Consider the following 20,011-nt stretch of genomic DNA (forward strand, 5'->3'; position numbering starts at 1 on the left):
TACATGGGAATCCATATTGGAACGTGGGTGAGTTGCCCCGAATTCACAGATTAGTTTAGGGAGAACAAACATTTTAAAGATCTTGTGGAACACGGTGACATCTCCAGTGACGTAGCTCTTCTGTAATACTTTTCAATAAAGGGATTTTATTATCACTCTAACTATCTTTCACATCTTTTGTTAGATTTGTTCTTATCCTGTTTTTTTACGTTTCTCTTGTAAATGACATCTTTGAACATTGCCTCCTACCTTTCAATTTTTCTCTCTTGTGCTCACATGCACACATCCTCACTCTTCTTAATTCTAAAAACTTAGAATTGCAGATTTTCCTGGGTTTCCTTATAGACAGTTATTTGATTGTGAATAATGGTAGTTTCTTTTAAGGGACTAGTAGGCAAGAAAACCTTCTAACCTTTTACTATTAAGATGATTTGCTGCAGGATTTTGGAAGATGTCTTCCTCAGGTTGCGGAAATTGCCTTTTATTCCTAATTGACTAAGAATTCGTAAACTGTGTTCTGTGTCATCCAATTTTTTCCCCCAGCCTTTAAACTCTTTATGTGTCATAAATCGTCATATTATTCAGTTGTCTAATATAAAACTCTTTTTGCACTAGAGAGGACCCCCTTGGTCATGATGTAATTTTCAAAATCTTCGTATTTTTTGGTGGGGAGTTGTTTAATTGTTGGTTCAACATCTTTAAGATGAAGTCAGTGTATTCGAGTTTCATGCTTCAATGTGGTAAAGTCTGTTTCCCCTGGAAACTGGCCACTTTATCTAGGTTTCATATATATGGTCACAGAGTTGTCTATGCTCTGCTCTTACTGCTAATTCAGTCTCTGCCACCTTTGTCACATGCTCTCTCTTCATTTCAACGTGCTTTATGTCTTCTCCCCTTCCTACCTGATTTTCATGCCAGATGTTGGACTGTTTTATCAGTCCTTTTGAAGAGCCAATTTTTTTCTCTGTTGACCTTCCCTGCCAATTTTGTTTCTTTATTTTACTGTCTTCTTCTCTTTTCCTTACTCATTTCCATGCTTCTCTTACTGTTTTAGTTTTTTGTTCCTTTTCTAACTTCTTGAATGTGATGTGTAACTTATTAAAAATATGGGTCTCCCCCAACCCCAACCTTCAGGCCCTGACATTTCCCCGCAGGTCTGGAGTCAGCAGCACCAAGTTCTGCTCTGGTCCCGCATTATCGCTCAGCTCCAAGGTGCTTCCCAAGTCCCATCCCAATTTCCTCTGTGACTCCTCATCTATTCAGTGTGTTTTTGCATTTCTAAACGTCCGCTAATAAGCTACCTGCCCTTGGTTCTGACTGGGCCGCAGATCGTTGGCTGGGACATTCCCATTAGAGCCTGAGACTTGCTCTGAATCCTCCTCTATAATCTGCTTCTGAAATGTTTCACACGCCGCTCTAGATTGGAGGAACCGTGGTCCATCAACCTCCATCGGTCGAGTCTAACTGTTTTCTTTGAACCTCACATGCCTGCCCCCTCAACTTAGATCCTCCTGACCTCTCTGTGACTGTGAGACGTGCTTGAAAATCTCCCACTCAGATCCCGGACTTGTTCATTCCCTGGGCTTCCGCCATGTGTGACTCAGCGCACGTTGCTCTGAATCTGTACAATCTCGGTGAGCTGGATCTGCTTCTCACATGTGCTGACCACCTCTCCCCAGGGCAGCTTGAGTCCCGTTAGTTCTGTGCGAGTGGAGGGACAGTGCTGGGGGTCAACGGACCCCACCATTTACTACATGAAGGTGTTCATCTTCGAATCCCTGCAGGAAAGCACAGTGGCTGTGCTCAGGGTATTTACACCGACTGCAGACTGCCCTGTCATGGGGGTGGGGAGGGGCGCAGTCCACGCATATCTATGGATGTATATGCGGGGGAGGGCACGTGAGGGGGCACGGATGTGTGCGTTGGGTTGCATGCCATGTGCCATCTGGGCGGGCAACCTCGTTGTCGGGGTCCCGGCCCCCACGGCGGGCTGATCGGAGATGCTCCCTACTTTCCACCGCTCTGCAGAGCCTTCCTAGGGGGCGGGTCCAGACTCCGGCAACTTCCTCTGTGGATACTTGGCTGTGCGAGCTCCTATGTCTTGATCCAATTTTTGTGATTTATATTTTCCATAATTCTATTTGGTCAGGACTTTCAGACTTATTACACAGTGAGCACTGTATTCTCAGATAATATAGAAAGAACGGTCTGTGTTTGCTGTGTCTGCTCCCTGAAATGTGCTTTTCCACTCCTTTCCTGGGGCTGTGTGCACCTCTCGTGCTCTGGACTCTCCTTCCGCCCCATCTCTGGGGGACGTTTGTGAAGTGTCCCACTGTGCCCTGGGCCTGCCTCCCAGACCCCCTGCAAAAGCCAAGCTCTACCGCCCCAAACCAGCTTCAGAGCTGACCTGGGGGGCTGGGCGCTGGGGTGGAGAACTGAGCAGTGTGTGGGCTCTCGGAATGGAGACAGAAGGTTCTAGGGGTGAAAACCCGTTGACAGAAGTGGAAGCCACTGGCAGAGCCGGTGGGTGTCCGGGGCATAGCGTTCACGGCACAGTAGAGCCATGGCCCCGCGGTCTCCTGAGCTGACCCCCTAAGATGACTGCCCAGGGTCCTGCGGGCACCCTAGCTGCAGAATGGCCACCGCCCCCCAGGGCCCCATCCATGAGCCAGGGCACACCTGTCCGAGGGGAGTCTGCTAGCTTTATTTACAGACCCCAGAGGTTGGGGGCAGCGCGGACAGAGACACAGGAGGTGCCCGGGAGCTGGATGCCTCCACGTGGGCCCCACAGGCTGAGGGTCTCTGCCTCTGGGAACTTCTTCGGCTGCTTTACTTCCAGCGCCCGCCGACTTTGCCCTTGGCCGTGGTCCCGGCCTTCTTGCTGCTACAAATGGGAAGCAAGGTGGTCTTGAGCATGAGGGTATCCGGGACCCTGGCCAACCCCTCCCCTGGCCCCTGGCAGCTCTGCCCGGCCCGGCTCTGGAAGCCCCAGCGCGTCCCCCAGCTCCAATCCAGCAGCAGTGACTCACCTGTACCTGCCTAGCCAGGCTCGGGCGGCTTTGCGCAGAGGGAGTCAGTGAGGCTAAGTGGGGGCTGGCGAGAGCCTGGTCCCCCTCCCCCTCCCTCCCTCCCCCACCCGAGGGGCTCGAGACACAGGCGGCAGGGAGACTCTGGGGCCCTACGTCAAGCAGACCGCGTGGGAAGCTGCCACCTTCCCAGCTACTTTGTCCTGAAAAGAGTCTCTGCGCCCTGAGTCACAGCCTCCTGGGGCAGTGGGCTATTCTGGTCCTGCACTCCAGGCCAGCAGTCCCAGCCTGGTGGACTCGGCAGCAGGGAGGGTCTTGTTCCAGAATCAGCCACTGGCTAGAACTGGACCCTGGGGTCGGGAGGTCCCACCCCAAGGGACGGTGGTCCTAGGAACCCGCTGCATCTGGCTGAGCCCTCTGCACGCCAGTGAGCCGGGAGCGAGCTGGGGGCGAGTTAGGATGGGCTGGTGATCAGAGCTCTTTTTTGGGCTTCAGACTGGAATGGGCCCTGCAGCTCCCAAGGCTTCAGGAGAAGGCCCGGCGCTGGGGCTGTGCCCACAGCCTGAGAACCCTCCCAGCCATGCACACGCACGCACACACACGTGCTCATGCACATACCTGGCCAAACGGCCCCCTCTCAAAGGGACCTGCAAAAACCCCTGCCCTGCACGGAGGCAGGGAGGAGGGCACGTCTCCTTCACCAGCCCCACTGCCCACCTTGGGGCGTGCCCCATCTGGGCCACCAGGCTCCGGGACAAAATCCCTCTCCGGGCCTTACCCAGCAGTTATTGTAAAGGGTCCCATGGACCCCGAGGGTCCACTGTCCTGAGGAACCAGTGATTTCACCCAGGGCCACGGAGGAGCTGGTGACAAAGCCCAGGCCCCCTGATTCCTGGTCCCAGGTCACCTTTGAAGTGACACGCTGCTGGTACGTCCAGGAGCCCAGTCTGGCTTCACCAGGCCACTTTGAAGGCTGCCCAGGGGGCTCCTGCCAGCCCTCCCCCAAGCTGCCATCCTTCTGGGCTCTGGGGTTAGGGCTGAGAGGAGGCTGTGGGTCCAGGGGTGCAGGGTCCCGACATGCTGGCCCAAGTGACCTTCTGGCTAGTCCTGTTACTACCCTGCTGAAGGCCAGCTGCCACCGACACAGGCTGAAATCGCCAGAGCCCTGGCGCGCCCGTGGCAGCTGACCCGTGGGGCCGTGTGTCCCGTGCAGAGCAAGGGACAGGCAGAGCTACTCACTGCTTCTGGGCCTGGTCGATGCGGCTCCTGAGGTTGGTAATCTGCAAACAACACAGGCGACTTACCTGCCGCGTCCAAGCAGGGCCAGGCCGGGGAGTGGCCTCCTGCCCTGTGGGCCCCTCGGCGGCCCTGGCAGGTCTCGGCGCTCTTACTGCGTCCCGGCTCCTTTGGTTGGAGGACCCTTGGGCTTGTGCCTCCGACCTACTCTTGATGGCCCGAGCTGGAGACCTGGGCTATGACACACAGCAGCCCAGGAGCTGCCACTTACCTTCCAGACTCTGCGGGATGTGGGGCAGGGGGCACGGGGCGGAGGCGAGGCTTGCAAGCAGAGCCCCTACCTGGTGGGCCCGAGCTCAGAGCCCTGCGGCCTCTCAGTCCTCCGCCCAGCTGCTCTCTCCTGCCGACTGCCCGGGAGGAGGCTGGGGGAAGGCAAGGCCCGGCCCCCGCTGCCAGCCGAGACAGCAGGTCGGCCTCAGCAGCCCCCAGGTGGCAGGCAGGGGGGAGGAGGAAGGCGGGAGGAGAAGAGGAAGGCCTCCGGGGTCTCCGTGCCCCCTGCCGCCGACACCTGCAACGACCCAGGTTTTCGCCATGCGAGAGGCCCACCGTGCATGAACACTCAGAGCCCGGTCCAGGGTGGACCCCGGCTACTTACAACTTGGCCAGCATCTCCACTCTGGCCCGGACGTTCATGATCTAGAAAGACCGAGACGGTTAGGGGGCTGGGTGGGCAGTTGAGGCTTCGGCACCCACCGTGCGCTGGGCTATTCTGGGCCAGGGCTCGTGTGTTTCTTTTAGCGCCCGGGGACCCATCGTGGGCCATGCACAGTCTATCAGGCAGCAGTTCGGCCCTGGCTCAGCCTCCTGGACAGGAGTAGGGCCGCTCTGGGCTCTCTCTGAAGCCCATTTCCGAGGCCGGCCCTCCCAGGGGAGTATCAGCAGAGAGCCGTGATGCCCCCACGCCTGGTCCTGCCTGCAGGCCGGCAGCGATACACAGGCCCCTGGGGGTGGCCTGGGAGGGGCGTGGTCCTGCTCCAGTTAGAGGTGGGGAAATCGAGGTGCAGGAAGACCAGGCAACTCGCCCAAGGGCACCGGGATCCTGAGAAGGAGGCAGGACTTGCCTGTCTGTCAGTACTGGTCTCCCACACCCTCCATCTCAGGGGCCAGTAGAGGAAGCTGGGAGAGGTGCCCTGAGAGTGGAAGGTCCTTTCCCCGGGACCTTGGAGGCCAGAAGGGTCTGTGCTTCACGCAGCGGGTCCTTCCCCAGGACTGGTGCCCCCAGCCCCACCCCCAGGCCCAGACTCCGAGGGACGGTGTCCACCCAGGGCTGCCATCCTGAGTCGTGAGCCCCTCTCAGGCAACTCCTGGCGCCCAGCCCCCGGGGGAGGGGCACTGTCCCAGCCCCCTCCCCAGCTCTGAGCTTGGGGGCCTGGGAGGGGACTGGGGAGGACCCCCACCACAGAGGAGCTTGGTGCCAACCTGGTGGGCTTGGGACACTGCTGGCTTTCCACGGTCTCCCCCCAGCCCCCCGAGGGCACTCTGCCCCAATGCTCCCTCCCGCCAGCCCTGGGAGCCAGAACGATGTGGGGAGACTGGCCTGGAGGACACCCAGGCAGGGCCCCCGCAGGACAGGGGCCTCGGCGGGGTCCGGGGGGACTCGGGGTGCCCAGGGGTGCCCGCCGGCAGACGAGGGCACAGGAGCTTAGCTCACTTCGTATTTCTGCCGCTTCAGCTTCTCCGCGTACTCAAACTTGTTGGTCTCCAGCTGGTACAGGGTTTCCCAGAGCTCCTTGGCCTTGTCCCTGGGGAGGGAGCGGCAGAGAGGGAGGTTGGCAGGTCAGCCCCGGGAGGCTGGGGCCGGGCCCCCCCACACCCCGAGGGGCGTCCTCACGTGAGCTTCTCCTCGCTGAGGTGGTCGATGTTGAGGGGCTTCCGCCGCTCGGCCAGGACTTTCTTCTTCATCTCCCGGGCCGTCTGCTTCTTGCCTCTCTTCTGGTCAGCCTGAGGGGACACGACAGTGGGGACGTGGCACGGCCGGCCTGAGGGCGTGGCGGGGACCCCCGGGCCACAGGCCCCGTGCTCACCTTGGCCAGGTAGCTGCTGTAGTTGACGCCCATGGAGGACAGGGCCTTCTTCTTCTTCAGGTCGTCCTCGGCCTTCCTCTTGGCGTCCTCTTCCTCCCGCCGGGCTTTCTCCTCCTGCGGAGACCCCACCCCAAGACCTCAGGGCAGGCATCGAGGACTGCCTGGGCTTGGAACCTTCTGGAAGGTCCAGGTCCTGGTCGGGTCAGCCCTCTCGCGGGGGTCCTGCAGGGCGTGGGGACCTTAGCCACCGGCCCGGGTCCTTGGCCGGCGTCAAGGGGAACGTCGGGAGAAGAGGGGTCTGGGAGCCCGGCGTTTCTGGGGCCGGGGGCTGGGGGGGTGCCTCACCGCCAGCCTGTTCTGACGCTCCCTCTCCTTCTCGGCCCGGATCCTCTGCTGTTCAGCTCTCTCCGCACGGCGCTTCTCCTGCAGCCGGACGAGGGCCGGGTCACTGCGGCCTGGCCACCCCGGGCCCACGCCCGCCCACGGCTGCCGGCACTCACGATTCTCTCCTTGAGCGCGACCAGCTCCTCTTCCTCCTTCTTCCGGGCCTCGAAGTGGCTGTCGATGAGAGCCTGCAACTCCATGAGGTCTTTGTTCTGCCGCTTCTTCTGGATGTCCTGTGTGGAACAGGCCTGTCAGCCCCAGCCCTCCTCCGGAACGCCGGGCTCCCTGGCCCTCCTGGGGGCTGGCGGCTGCCTGCTCCCTTAGCCACAGGGTAGGAGCGGTGCCCTCCCCGTGGTGAGTCCAGGCCGGGCACGGCCCTGAGGTCAGTCAGCCCCCCTGGGACGGACTGGCCCTGACATGGCCCCGTTGTCGTGCCCAGAGGTGCCCTGCGTGGATCGGGCAGGGAGGAAATTGGGGAGTGAGGTAGCCTGTTGGATACACAGATGGATGGGTGGGGGAATGGATGGGTGAGTGGATGGGTGGGTGGGTGGGTACGTGGATGAGTGGGTAGATGAGTGGATGGACGATGGGTAGATAAATGGATGGACGGATAGATGAATGGATGGATGAAGGCTATAGATGGTTGGAGGAAAGGACAGATGGGTGGATGCACAGACGGATGGATGGGTGGATAGATGGTTGGGTGGGCGGAGGATGGATGGATAGGTGGGTGGGTGGGTGGGTGGAGGAAAGCATGGATGTGTAGATCAGTGGGTGAGTATCTGGTTGAGTGGATGGATGGATGGATGGATGGATAGATGGTTGGGTGGGCGGAGGATGGATGGATAGGTGGGTGGGCGGGTGGGTGGAGGAAAGCATGGATGTGTAGATCGGTGGGTGAGTATCTGGTTGAGTGGATGGATGATGGGTGGATAAATGGATGGGTGAGTGACGGATGGACGGACTGATGAATGGAGGGATGAAGGATACAGACGGATGGAGAAAAGGACAGATGGATGGACGCACAGATGGATGGATGGGTGGGGGAGGAGGGAAGAAAAGTATCTATTACTGGAGGAGTTTCTTCCGGTCCAGGAATGAATTAAAGCAGAATTGCATGGAACCAGGGAGCCTGAGCTCTGGCTGCTCTAGAGGAGGTGACCTCCTCGGGCTTAGCCTGCAGCCTGGAAGCTGGGGGCTGCGGGGAGGGTGTGTTGATCTGGGTCCCCGAAACTTACATCAAAGTCTACTTTCTCCCCTTCCGGGATCTTAGGAGCCGTGAGTCTGAAGAAGAGAGAGAGGCTCATGAGTGGAGACGAGTGGGGACCCCACCGGGACAGCTGGCCTGACCCAACCCGGCCTGGCCCTCCCGCCTTCAGCCTGGCACCTGGCTGAGGACGCACTGCCTGACCTTTGCTCTTATCACACATATAACCTACTGTCCCCAGAATGGCTTGACCCTTCGAGGAGGTTTCAAGCATCCCTCTGTTTTGCCAACTTCTGGACCTCGCAAGAGCTGTCTCACCCCCCTCTGTCCAGGAAGGGTAGCCTAGCTTTCTTTCTCAAACAAATAAACAAATGTGGCGAGGTCAGACCAGAGGGCAGGGTGGTCACCGCACACCCTCCCGGGGCCTTTGGCCTCTGCGGTCAGGAACGGCTGTCTCGGATGACCCTTTGCGTTTCTCTGGCCTCTCTTTGATCTTTCTTTCTGGGGACCCAGAGGAAGGGGGGCTGGGCAGAAAGCAGTGCGAAGAAGAAATGAGACCTCTCCCTGAATCCGGCCGGCTGCAACAGCCGTGCTCTCCACCCTCCCCTGAATACACTTCAGATGGAGCAAAGAGTTAGATCAACAACAACAACAACAATTTCTTCAAAAAAGAAGAAAGTGGAGCTGAGCATGGACCGGGATGCTGGCGCAGGAAAGGATTGTCTAAGCTCGGAAGGTCCTGCTCGGCAACTCCATGCAAGTGAAAAACTTGCGGACATGGAAAAAGACACAGCGCAAAAGGGGGAAAGAAAAACCAGACTAGAAAAATCTTTTCAGCAAATACAGAGAAGACTTATATCCTTATGCAAACTGATGATTAAGAAAACACAGAGACACCCCCGCCGTTAGATAAACGGGCAGAGAGCGTAAGCTAGCAGCTCCCCAAGAAGAAAGACCACCAGTCAACACACGAGGGAAAGGCCATCAAAGGAATGCGAAGGAAAACAACCCAGAGAGGCCGTTTCTCATCCATCCGTCAGAGGCTCCGTGTGCAGGCACGTCGCGGTCCCCGGGCATGCGGCGTGGAGACCGCGCTGGCGGCCCTCGTGGAAGCCGTTTGGCAGACGATATCAAAAGCCTTAAGAACGTTCCTACTCTTTGACCCAGTAATTCCATTCTGGGAATGAGGCCTAGGGAAATAACCCGAAAGACAGAAAATGCTTTCCACCCAGCGTTATTTATGATAGTAAAACATTGGGGAAAGCCTTAATATCCTGCAATAGAGGAACGGTTAGGAAAATTATGGTTTGTCCAATTGATGGAATATTATGTGGCCATTCAAAATATTTAAGAAGACTATGTAAAAACATGGAAAAATACTTAGAAACAGCGCTGCATTTTAAAAAAAGAAGAATTCAAGGCTGTATAGACAGGACGATGTGTGAAAAACAGCTCAGTTTCAGTCTTTTTTTCCGAGCCTGATGCATGGAAAAAGAGTAGGAAGAAATAAGGCCTTTTTATTCCTTTCTACTCTTTTCCGCAGTCTGGCAGGCGGGGTGGGAGAGTTATAGATGATTTTTTTTCATTGGACTTTTACGTATTTTCCAAATTTTCTTTAATGAGGTGTTTTATTTTCATAATGAAAACACAAACATTTTTTTAAAACTAGAAAATATCTTGTGACCCGGCAGCTTTCTTTAAAACTGCTGAAAAATAAAGTGTAACGGACGGAAATGTGCTGGCTATACGTTCACATATTTCCAGTCTTCTTTGGAGAGTCCGTAAGGCTCCCCTAAGTGGGAGTGAACACTTGGCGTGCGCTCATACGCGCTGACATTCCATCCCGTGCAGAGCAAAGGCAGGCATGAATCCTCTGAAGGATGGGGGGGTGAAGCATGTGCAAAGTGCCGTGGCTTCATACGTACTTATCAGAAACAGAAAAGTCAGGAAAGTCGGATTAAAACAAAACATCTCTGAACCACCCACTGACATGTGGGCAAAACGAGAGAAAGAAAGTCCCTTCGAGCAAGGAAGATGGGTCCCCAGAGAGGGTCGAGGCCCCCGTGAAGGGAGGGATCGTGGCTGCGGTCAAGGTTTTGTTCCCAAGTGGATTTCAGGGGTGAGACCCTCCTTCCCACCGCCCCACTTTCACGCCTATTTCACATCTAGGGCCCTGGGAGATGGAGGGCAGCAGGCCGGTACAGGGGGGCCGGAGAGGGCACAGGGAGCTGCGTGGGGCCTCCCTCTCTCTGCCCTGTCTTCCCCAACTTCCTGCACCCCTTCCTCCCTCCGTCCATTGTCTCCTCCTGCAGGAAGCCCTCCTTGCCAACACTGGATGATCCGGGGCAGAACCACGCCCGACTGGACTTCCAGAGTCTGTCTCTGCCCGTCTCTGGGAGGTCTGACCCCCACCTGTGTGTGTGGGGGGGGCTGTCCCCAGTGACCCCATTCCCATGATGCCTCAGCAGAAATCTGGAACCTTCAACACCAAACCAAGGAGCAAAGAAGCAGCTGCTGCTCTCAGGGGGTGGGGTTTCCAGAGCCTGATGCACTTTGCTGCTTCCTCGGGGGCCTGGAGCCCAGCCCTGGGGCACCTGGTTCCGCAGGTGGCCTCGGGCCCCGTCCAGCCTGCCCACCAGGGCTTCTCCTCCAAGCCTGGGCTCCAGGCCTCACCCTGCCCGCCCCACCCGCCCGACGTCCATCCCTGCCCACCCCACACTCACTTGAGTCTTGGCTTCTCCTCTGGTCAGCAGGGCACCGGCGTGGGGAGAGGGGAGAGGGGAGAGAGACCAAGTGAGATGGACAGCGCACTCCGGCCACCGGGTCCCTGGGGGCTCAGGCTGGGGGCAAAGACCCCACCAGGGGCAAAGGGGGTCTTGCCCCCACTCTGGGCCCACGGAGTTCCCTGTGGGGTCTGAGGAGAGGAGCTCGGGTGCGGGGCCCAGGACACCGGCGGGAGAAGCGAAAACGGAGCCCAGACATAGAGCATCCTCAGGGGGCAGAGGCAGGAGAGAAAGACCAGAGATGGCGGTGGGGGGGGCGGGGGGGGGGCAAAGACCGGGGGGGGGGGGAGCATTCCCCTGCCCAGGCTCCGGTCTGCTGGCCGTTCCCCACTGACCGCCCCATCATGGTGTCAGGCAGCGCTAAGTCCCGAGGCAAACGCAGAGCGAAGCGGCAAGGCCTGGCCTTCGGAGGCCCCGGTGCTGGGAGAAGAGGACAGACAGGCGGGCAGGCGCGTCTGCGGGTCTGTGCGGACGAGCTGCGTGTGGCCAGGGGCCTTACCTGCCTCACCCTCCCACCCTTCCTCGGCATCTTCAGGAAAGTGCACACGCAAGAGGAAGCGGCAGGGCAGCAGGGGTGAGTCGGGGTGCGAGCAGGGGTACGGGTGAGGGCCCAGGGCCGACACCAGCCAGGGGGCACACCCCGACCCCTCTTCCCCTGGGTGTGCATTGGCCTGGACCCTGTTTGTGACCCCAGCTGAAGGCCAGAGAACTTGCGTCTGGGTAGGGGCTGGAGGAGCTGTGCGGCCAGGATGCCCCAGGAGAGACCCGGCCCCACCCTAGGAGGCGGTGGCTGGAGAGGCCGCTGACGGCCTGTGGGTGCTGGCTGCCGGCTTCTTTGAGTCTTTCCACCGGGGGTGAGCGGTTCTGGGGACCGAACGCCTGGGTTTGGTTGGGCTGAAGCCCGAGGGGGTCTGGAACAACTCGGTTAATAAAGCTTCTTGGGGCCTCAGACCTGGTCAGTCCCAGCCCAAGGAGACGAGGGTGCTCACGCAGAGCCCCGAAGGGCCCTGCGTCCGCTCGGCCCCAAGGTGGGGGCTCCTGACTCCCAAGGGAGCCTGTCCCAGCCCCTTAAGAGGCTTCTCTTGCAGAGCCTGGCTGGGCCATCTCACAGGACTGGGCTTACGACAGGTGGCCTGTCCGGGCTGCAGCCCTCAGACCTGAGACCCCACCTGGCTGGGCTAACCCAGCCACCCTCACGTGGGGGGCTGCTTCATTTGACCCTCCCTGCCTCCCCGGGCCCTGGGGAGGTCCTGGCCGGCCTGGATGCAGCCCGGGATCTGCAGGGGGCCTGGCAGCACCCTAGCCCCATCCTTCAGTCCCTGCCCTGGGCCCTTTGGTGGCAATGACGCCTGGCCGTCAGCCTGTCTGAACCGCCAACGCCCCCTGCACTTGGTCTGGCCCCAGGCCTGTTGGGGGTGGGAGGGCCTTGGGCAGGGTCTCCCCTCACATCCCCCTCGGCTCACAGATCGCACGGTTCCTTAGCACCCAACCCCACTCCCACAAAGAGCGCCCCCAGCCCCCTGGCACGACTCAGTTTTTAGGCGGGCCTGACGTCACTTCCCCCCGCACCTGGTGGGGGGCTATGAGCTTGGGGAGACCGAGGGAGACGGCGCTTTGGGAGCAGACGCCAGGGGAGGGTGTGGGGGGAGGCCAGGTACCACGCAGCAAAGCTCCCCAGGCAGCAGGCAGGCGGGCAGCGGCCTCCATCGCCAGCCCTGTCTGTCTGTCTGTCTGTTGGCCTCAGGGCCGGTTCCAGGGTGACCTGGTGACCTTGTGGCCACCACAGCCCCTGCTCGCACCCCGGTTCCTGCAGGCTCAGCATTCGCTGCGCGACCCTCAGGGCCGGCACATCCCTTTCTCTTACAGGTGGCCTCGCTTCGGGGGCTGTGCTCCAGGTTCTGGCCCAGCCGGGAGGCCCCCTGTGGCCCCCTGAGACACCGTGTGAAGGCCGGGGCTGCCCGACTAGGGCGCTGACTTGAGCCCGCACCGCCGTCACCTCCACCCCGGGTAGGGCAGGCCCACCCAGGGGGCCTCCTCGCGCCTGGGTGTGTCTGGCTCCAGCCCCGGCGATGGGTGGGATGTGGGACCTGACTGATTGCTCGTTTGCACGCAAGGCCCCCAGCTGTTCCGGGTCCCCGACATCCCCACCTCAGCCTCAGCCTGACTTTCTGCTTCACCCCACTTGCCTCTCCACCCTTCCTTTAGCCCCCGCCTTACTTCCCCTCTCTGCCCTGCTATCTGGGGCAGGGCGGAGGCCACCTGCCCTGCCTCTCCTCCTCTGCTCTTCCCCACCCAGCCCTGGTGGATCCCGAGGGTCCCAGTGGACCCCAGCACAACCCTCTCGAGGCCCATACCCGTCTCAGGCCCTACACTCGGCTCTGCTCTTGACCTCGAGGCTGACCGCCTCCATCTGCCTGCCGGCGACCCAGGAACGGCCTCGTGCCCCCAGCCCTGAAGGCCCTCTGCCTGCTTCCCGGCAGCCAGTCCCGCCTGAGCCAGCGCCCCAGGCCTGACTGTCCCCACCCTGTCCCCAGCAGGAATGGCAGCGAGAGTCATGCAGGGAAGGAGGAAGAAGTGGTGGGGGCTCAGGCCCCGGTACGGGGACTGGCGTCGGGGGCGAACCTACCTTCCTGGACTTCCTCTGCAAAAGCGGCACCGTGGGGGGAAAGGGGGGGAAGAGAGAGAACCAGCTGTGAACCTTGGGGCAGAGGCTGAGGGGAGGGGAGCCGCGGGTGAGCGGAACACACGGTGAGTAGGTTACGCGGCCCCTCTCGTTCTTCGCGGCCGGGAGGCAGCTCACACCCGCACACGGCCACGTGTGCACATGCGCCCACACGAGACTGAAGTCATGGCACCTACCTGGTTCATGAACTTCATGGACTAAGGAGGCCATGCGTGGGTCAGGGGTCAAAGGAGAAAGGATCCAAGGTTAATGGAGACAGCCGGTGGCCATGGGAGGGTCAGTGGCCGAGGCCGAGGGGTGGGGAGGGTGCGAGGAGTGAGCGAGACAAGGGCAGTGCTGGCCCGGGGCAGCGTCCCCCCAGGTCCCGTCCCTGCCTCTCCTCGGAGTTTCCCGCCCCGCTCTCTGCTCCTGTCAGGACTTCACTGCTGGGCACGGGGCTGTCGGGACCCTGCCTGCCTCTGCCGCCTCCCCTCTTCCCGCCTTCTTCAGGCCCCCAGAAGACTTCCATGCAGGGGCAGGGCTGTGACCCGGCGGGGTGGGACCAGGGGCTGGGGGCCTGTAGCCCAGGAAGCTTCCTACCAGCCCGAGAGTGGGGGACACGCCTGCCAGGGCGCTCGGGCAGCAGGCGCCAGCCCTCAGCTGCTCTGACCAAGGACCCAAGCACGGCTGGGGAGTGACAAGGGCTCCGGCGGGGGGCTGACGGGCCCGGCTCAGGGCGCTGACCGCGGGGCCTGCCCCGCCATCGCCCTGTGCTCACCGAGATCCAGCCCGGGTCCCCGGCCCTGCCGAGGGGTCAGGCGCTGCGGGGCTCTGAGGTACCCACCCTGGGGTGGAAGGCTGGCTTCAGGGCTGTCTCCGGGGCAGCTAGGTCTACATCTGGTCCAGCAGTCCCCCCACTGACCAGCCCTCCCTGGGCCAGGGGGTGGAGGACCCCGTCTGCCACCCTGCCCATGTTTGGGGGTGCGGGCCCTCGGGGCCCCCTATCTGGTCAAGCACTGGCCGTGGTTAATGGGTTACGCTGGGGCCACATGTGGGGGCCCCTTGGCTGGCTGGCACCTGACTGTTCCCCCCCGCCCCCCGCTGCGTGTCCCAGCCAGCCCCGGGCGCCCCATGTGGCCAGAAGCCCTGTGTCCTCGTACCTTCCTCGTGGACCTCATGGGCTTCTGCAGGCGAGGGGGGCGCTGGGTGTGCGGTGGCAGGAGGAGAGAGGAGAGGTTAGGCCAGGAGCACACTGCACGTCCTTAGGCGGGGGAGGCACGCAGGGTCACTGAGGTCGGGGGGCAGAGGGCTGGAGGGTGGGCGAGGGGCTGGGGTCCTGGACCCCACTTACCTTCCTCCTGGGCCTCTTCTGAGGAGGGAGCCAGAGGGTGCAGGAGGGAGAGAGGGAACAGGACAGCTGTTAGGGGCCACGTGGTGGGGGCGAGGAAGGGAGGCAGTCCCAGGTGCAGGGGAGGGTGGTGGGCAGCAGGCGCTCCAGGGACCGGGGGAGGCTGGCCCTGCTTCAAGGGCCTGCAGGACCTCAGAGAGCTCAGGCCTCGGCCTCGCCTCTGCAGTGTGACCTCCTCCCAGCCCTGGGGGTCTCCGAGCCCCTTCCGCATCCGCGGGGAGCCTGCTCTGGACTGCGGTGCCTGTGCACCGGAGGGTCTCGCTAAGTCTGACTCTGAAGGTGTCATGGGACAAGCCCAGGAGACGTGGGCCTGAACGCGGGCGGCCAAGGCCGTTCTTAGAGGACCCAGCTCGGGGGACCTGTGCCCCCGGCCCCGTCGCCTTCCCTGGCGAAGGGCGGCTCCCGGGGCCACGGCTCCCTCTCAGAAGGAGTCTTTCTACCTTTTCAGCCGAAAAAGAAATGTTTTGCTCACGTTGTTAGGGCAGCCAAGTGTTTTCAAAATATTTTCAAAACCTAGCGCCCAGAACGCCCCACAGGAGAAGCCTGCCTGGTGGAGTTCGGGAAAGCCTTCCCGCGGTTGAGCGGGTGCCAGCGGCCGCGCACGAGCGCCCGTCGGGCCTGAGAACCACCCGTGCGCGCCCTTCCCAGGGGCCGTGGCTCCGCTCCCACGCCTGCCTGGGCACGGCCCACCAGGAGGCTCCCACAGACTTGGGCTAGGGAGGGGTCTCCAGATCCGCCTGGAGGTTCCTGCTCCCAGAGGGAGGGGGGAGGGGAGGATGCTGGGAGAAACAGAGAGAGACACAGAGACGGAGACACAGGCAGAGACAGAGAGAGGCAGAGCTGTGGAGAGGCAGGCAGGGCCCACACACCCAGACTTGCTATTAACGGGGTGAGCGTCTTCACAACCAAATCCCAGGTAGCTTCACACACCATGGACACCGTGGATGAGGTTATTATGTATAAGTAACACATAACAATGCAAAAAGTATTAATGAGGGATCAGTGAGTGCTTCCTGTTCATCGAGTATCGAGGTGGGCAGTTGGGGTGATGGCAAGTGGGGATTAAGGATGAGGAAGGTGGACAGTTACTTGGTGAGTCTGTGGGGGGGGACTGGAGGCCCCCTGGGGACGAGAGTGGACATGTGGGGCGGGGGGACTTCCGGGGCTACCTCGGTTACCGTCCCTCTCTACTCCTCTGCCAGGGGTAGAGCAAAGGAGAGGGGCCAGCTAGAGGGCGCGCCGGGGACCAGCCTGGGAGGCGAGGAGGGTGGCGCCCGCCTGCCCCGTCGCCCACTGCCACGCCACTCTGGCCGGCCAGAGAGGGGCCCAGGAGGAGGAAGAGGCTCTGGCGGTGACTGTGGCTCCCGGGGAGGGGTCTGGGCTGCGGAGGCCCAGGTCCTATCCTGGGAGGGCGGCCCCGCTGCCCAGACGAGCCTGCAGTGCAGGGACTGGGCCTCGGGCCCTGGCCTTTGAGAAGAGGTGCAGGGGCAGGAGTGGGAGCCCATTCACAGAGGGGGCGATCGGACGCGGCTTCCAACGGGGGCTCCCTGGGAGAGGCTCCAGCAGCGGCTGGCCCTCCCCACCTGGACTTTCTGTCTAGAGGCTGATGCAGAGACAGTCTGGCTTCCACACTTACCCTCGACGTGTTCACTGTGGGGGAGAGAGGGGGAGGGGGGTGAGGGGGGTGGGAGCTCTCGGCGGGGGGTCCTTTGACCTCTGAGCACAGCCGAGGTCCAGGGGTCCCGAGGCAGGGCGGGTACTCACACTTCCTCGTCAGACATGGTGGGTGGGTGGTTTCTGCAGGGGTGGAGGGAGACCGGGGTGAGGATTACGAATTGCCTTGACCTAGAGGGGCTGGAATGGGTGGGGGATGGGCCCTTGGAGTGGGGCTGCAAGGGGACGCCCGTCAACAGGGGTCTTGGGCCAACTCTCCGGCCTTGGGCGGGCGGCTCCTGCGCTCGGGGCCTCCCCAGCAGGCCGCCTGGCTTCCTCCAGGGCTCCAGGCCCCCCAGCCCTCTTCGCCCCTGATCTGATCCCATTCCGCCCCCCTTCCTGCCCTGGCTCCAGCCTGGAGCTTGGACTCCCGGAGCTGGACGGGATGCTGGAAGGTCGTGGCAGGGCAGACATCCTCTCTATAGCATTCCCCGAGGAGGGTCATCCAGGATGCACGCAGCTCGTCCAGGCCGGCGGGGGGCGGGGGCGGGGGCCCGCGGGCTGCTCTGCACCGCGGAGCCGTGCTGCTGCTGCGGCCTCAAAACCTCCCTCTTGGTGGTCTCTGCTCTCGGGCCTAGATGCGGGGGGCTCCCAGAGAGCCCCCAAATTACAGAGCTTGGCACCTCCGAGTGGGAACCTTGGACCTTCCCTGGCCTTTCCGCCCGCCATCCCCACAAGGCCCCCTCCTCAGGTGTGAGCCCAGGCTCCCTTCTCTGACTGACGCTTTCCCGTTAGGACCCCGTGTCCTCTTATGGGGGTGCCCAGGGATCCCCTGGGGTCTCCCGTGGCCCTCTGCAGAGCCCTCTTCCAGAATCACAAGCGTGCACGAGACATTCTGTTCCCCCACACGCACCCCCGTCTCCCCCTTGCCCCAGCAGACAGCAGACTGAGCCCCGGCTCGTGAGGACGGGGTCTGGGCTGTTTCTCTGTGGGGGCCCCTCGGCCTGGTGCCCGTGCCAGGCGCACATGGCCTCCAAGAACTGAGTGGACGGCCCCGTCCCTCCCTCAGCCCGCTTTCCCAGGCCCTGTGGATGCCCTTGAACGTGTCAACGTCTGCGGGGAAGCCTGTACCAGGGCCTGGCTGCATGTGTCCAGGTGTGGGCGGCGCCGGGCCAGCGCTCTCGGGGAACGTCTATCCGTGAGCTGGCCACCACACAGACCTGAGGCAGCCGGGCCTGGGAACGCTCGGAGCAGCTGCATCAGAATGTTGGCCCCGGGTTTCGAAAAACAGAGTTCATGACAACTTGCTACAGCTTGAAGACAATAGTTATGGCCCCCCGTCCCGGGAGATTTGTATAAGAAAAACACAAGTTCATCATCTAAAAATGCGTTTACATCGCATTGCTAAGGTGGGAACAGTTTTCCGAAGCCTCTGTCAAGAATGTTAATTTTCCCAGAGCAATTTAAGCTCCATGCAAAATTAACCAACGGATGGGTCTCTGCTAAGCCCTCCAGGAAGCCGAGCCGTTTTCTCGCATCCTGAGGTCCCTTCCCGGGGCTCTGCTGCCCCCTCAGGTTACAGCCTCTCGCTCGGTCTACAGCTGGGGTCTCACGGTCCCTCGGCCCAAACCCTCCTGGTGGGCCCTGCCCCTGGGTGTCGGGCCCCCGCCCCGCCCAGGCCACTGTCCTCGCCCTACTGTGCCCACCTCTCCCCCTGGCAGGGCCCGAGACACCTGTCAGCCGCCTTGACAAGGGGTGGTCGTGGCCTGAGTCCAGGGGTGGGTTATTTTTAAGGAGCCAGTGGCAGCTGAGACGTCCAGAAATAGGCACCCGAATTAGCCAAGACACCTCTGCCCAGAAACCCAAGACGATGGGAGGGGGGACTGGGAAGGCAGCCCCCACTCAGGTCTCGGCCTGCGTCCCCGCCCCCGCCAACCCCCCGCCTGTCCCCGGGGCTGGGCCTCTTGTCTTCTGGGCCAGAGTCCCAGGGGCCGTGCAGGCGGGCTCCCGCATACCCAGGCAGGGTGTCCTACCCTCTAAAGAGGGAAACTGAGGCCGCTCTGGGCTCCTTTTCTTCCCAGCAAAGCCCTGGGGCTGACACCACGGGCTGCTCTGTCCCACCCGCCCTCCCCCTGAGAGGGGCCCAGGGTGCGGTGTGCTTGGGGGCAGGGTGGCATTTCGACAGCTGAGAAGGAAACCAGTTGTCCATTTAATGTCCTGCCCCCAGAGGGGCCATTGTGAAAACAGCCTCTGAGGTCACCGCTCCTTGGGGACACCCTCTCCTTCCTTCCTTCCCAAGTGACAAGATGGGGGCGGGGAGGCAGGAGGCCTTGCCGCTCGCTTGCTGTGGGCCCTGACCCTGTTCCCTGACCCTCGCCCCCCCCCCGCCGACATCCCATCTCCTCTCAGAATGATTGAGGGCACCAGAGAGGCTGCTGCCCGGTGAAGGCGCCCCATCCCATGACGTCAGGAGGGTCAGCTGAGCCCTGGTTCGAGGGGGCACAGGAAGGACAGGAGGGGCCTCCTGGGAGTTCGTGCTCCTCGCGTCCAGGCTGAGGTGGGACACGTCTTCCTTGGGCAGACAGGACAGACGCCCAGCTCCCCACCCCTCCCTCTGTCCCCCCCCAGCCCAGGCCCCATCCACTCCAGGCCTTGGCCTCTGGGCTGCTGGGGTCCCCGCCACCCCTCCCCCAGACCCACTCCTGCGGTGAACCCCACCAGCCACCGTCGTAGCTGTCGTCTTTACAGACGGCGGCGTTAGAGGCGGTGGCCGCTGGGCCGAGGGCTCCAGCCTCCTGGGAGAAGCTGGCCGAGGCGCCCCTCAGCTTAGCAGAGCCCCGTGGAAAGGCCGGGGCGGGGAGGGCGGCCGCACCGCAGCAGGTGGCCTCGAAGCCCTGGGCAGCGCCCCTTCCCGGCTTCTTCACCTCGAATCGTCACCGTTGTCTAGCCATCTGCCTTGGGACCACCCGCTCACCCCCGGGCCTTCCAGGGAGCCCCCTCCTTCCTCCTTCTTGGGCCTCCCCTGCCCCTGTACTCTGGTCTGGAAGGGCTTCCTCTGCCTCTGATGTTCAGAGAACGTCACCCCGCGATGCTAGCATGCCAGGCCGTTGGGACCCTGCGGTGGCTTCCTGGCTCTCCAGGACGCCATGCTTAAAGTGGCAAAGGCTAGGGCGGCACAGCGCCCTGCACCCGGGGCCCCAGGACGCACCCAGGCCCACCGGCACACGGCAGGCCGGCCCGGTCCCGGGGCTGCCCTCAGACGTACTGACCTGCGGCTGGGTCTGGAGAGATGGGCAGGAGCTCCCTGCGGACAGGACCGGCTCAGGCACTGCCCGCTCGCCGCATGCTCTCATGTTATAGTGACATTCGATCTTTCCCGGCAGCCCATTGGCCAGGGGCTGTGTGGCCCAGGTGCGTGGGACGGGCGGGAAGGGGCTGTGCCTTGAGGCCCCTTACCAAGTATAGCAAGAACAGAGGAGGGGGCGCAAGGAGGCGAGGATGGGGGGGAAGGAGACGAGGGCCGCCCCCCTCCCCCAGGAAGTGTCAGCTTCTATTTTTACTCTCTGAC

At 61.8% G+C, this 20,011-nt stretch overlaps 1 protein-coding gene across 3 annotated transcripts; it reads right to left on the minus strand.

The window, feature by feature from the left end:
• Positions 1-2,682: 2,682 nt before the first annotated feature.
• On the minus strand, positions 2,683-19,766 carry TNNT3 (troponin T3, fast skeletal type). 3 transcript variants are annotated; one of them, XM_027090362.1, is made up of 14 exons: positions 19,713-19,766; positions 16,555-16,587; positions 16,427-16,440; positions 14,734-14,751; positions 13,347-13,361; positions 10,661-10,679; positions 7,969-8,014; positions 6,847-6,963; positions 6,692-6,769; positions 6,347-6,460; positions 6,154-6,263; positions 5,974-6,064; positions 4,918-4,958; positions 2,683-2,884 (listed from the first exon to the last, which is right to left on the minus strand). In XM_027090362.1, the coding sequence occupies exons 2-14, from the start codon at positions 16,569-16,571 to the stop codon at positions 2,830-2,832; spliced, it is 735 nt and encodes a 244-aa protein (XP_026946163.1). In that variant the 5' UTR covers positions 16,572-16,587; positions 19,713-19,766; the 3' UTR covers positions 2,683-2,829. The 3 variants fall into 3 exon arrangements, with proteins under 3 accessions (XP_026946163.1, XP_026946162.1, XP_026946161.1); XM_027090361.1 differs by lacking the exons at positions 4,918-4,958; positions 16,427-16,440; positions 16,555-16,587; positions 19,713-19,766 and adding an exon at positions 4,266-4,306 and having other exon boundaries at positions 14,734-15,067; XM_027090360.1 differs by lacking the exons at positions 16,427-16,440; positions 16,555-16,587; positions 19,713-19,766 and having other exon boundaries at positions 14,734-15,054.
• Positions 19,767-20,011: the final 245 nt, after the last annotated feature.

Source organism: Aethalodelphis obliquidens, unplaced genomic scaffold (genome assembly GCF_003676395.1).
Source record: "Aethalodelphis obliquidens isolate GAN/ISIS:26980383/991018 unplaced genomic scaffold, ASM367639v1 scaffold69, whole genome shotgun sequence".
NCBI lineage: Eukaryota > Metazoa > Chordata > Mammalia > Artiodactyla > Delphinidae > Aethalodelphis > Aethalodelphis obliquidens.

Coding starts and splice junctions, on each gene's coding strand:
- TNNT3 (XM_027090361.1), bottom strand. CDS start 15,001: ATGCGGAAGGGGCTCGGAGACCCCCAGGGCTGGGAGGAGGTCACACTG. Junction 6,770..6,846: donor TCGCGCTCAAGGAGAGAATC/GTGAGTGCCGGC, acceptor GTCCGGCTGCAG/GAGAAGCGCCGTGCGGAGAG. Junction 6,065..6,153: donor CTCAGCGAGGAGAAGCTCAC/GTGAGGACGCCC, acceptor CTCCCTCCCCAG/GGACAAGGCCAAGGAGCTCT.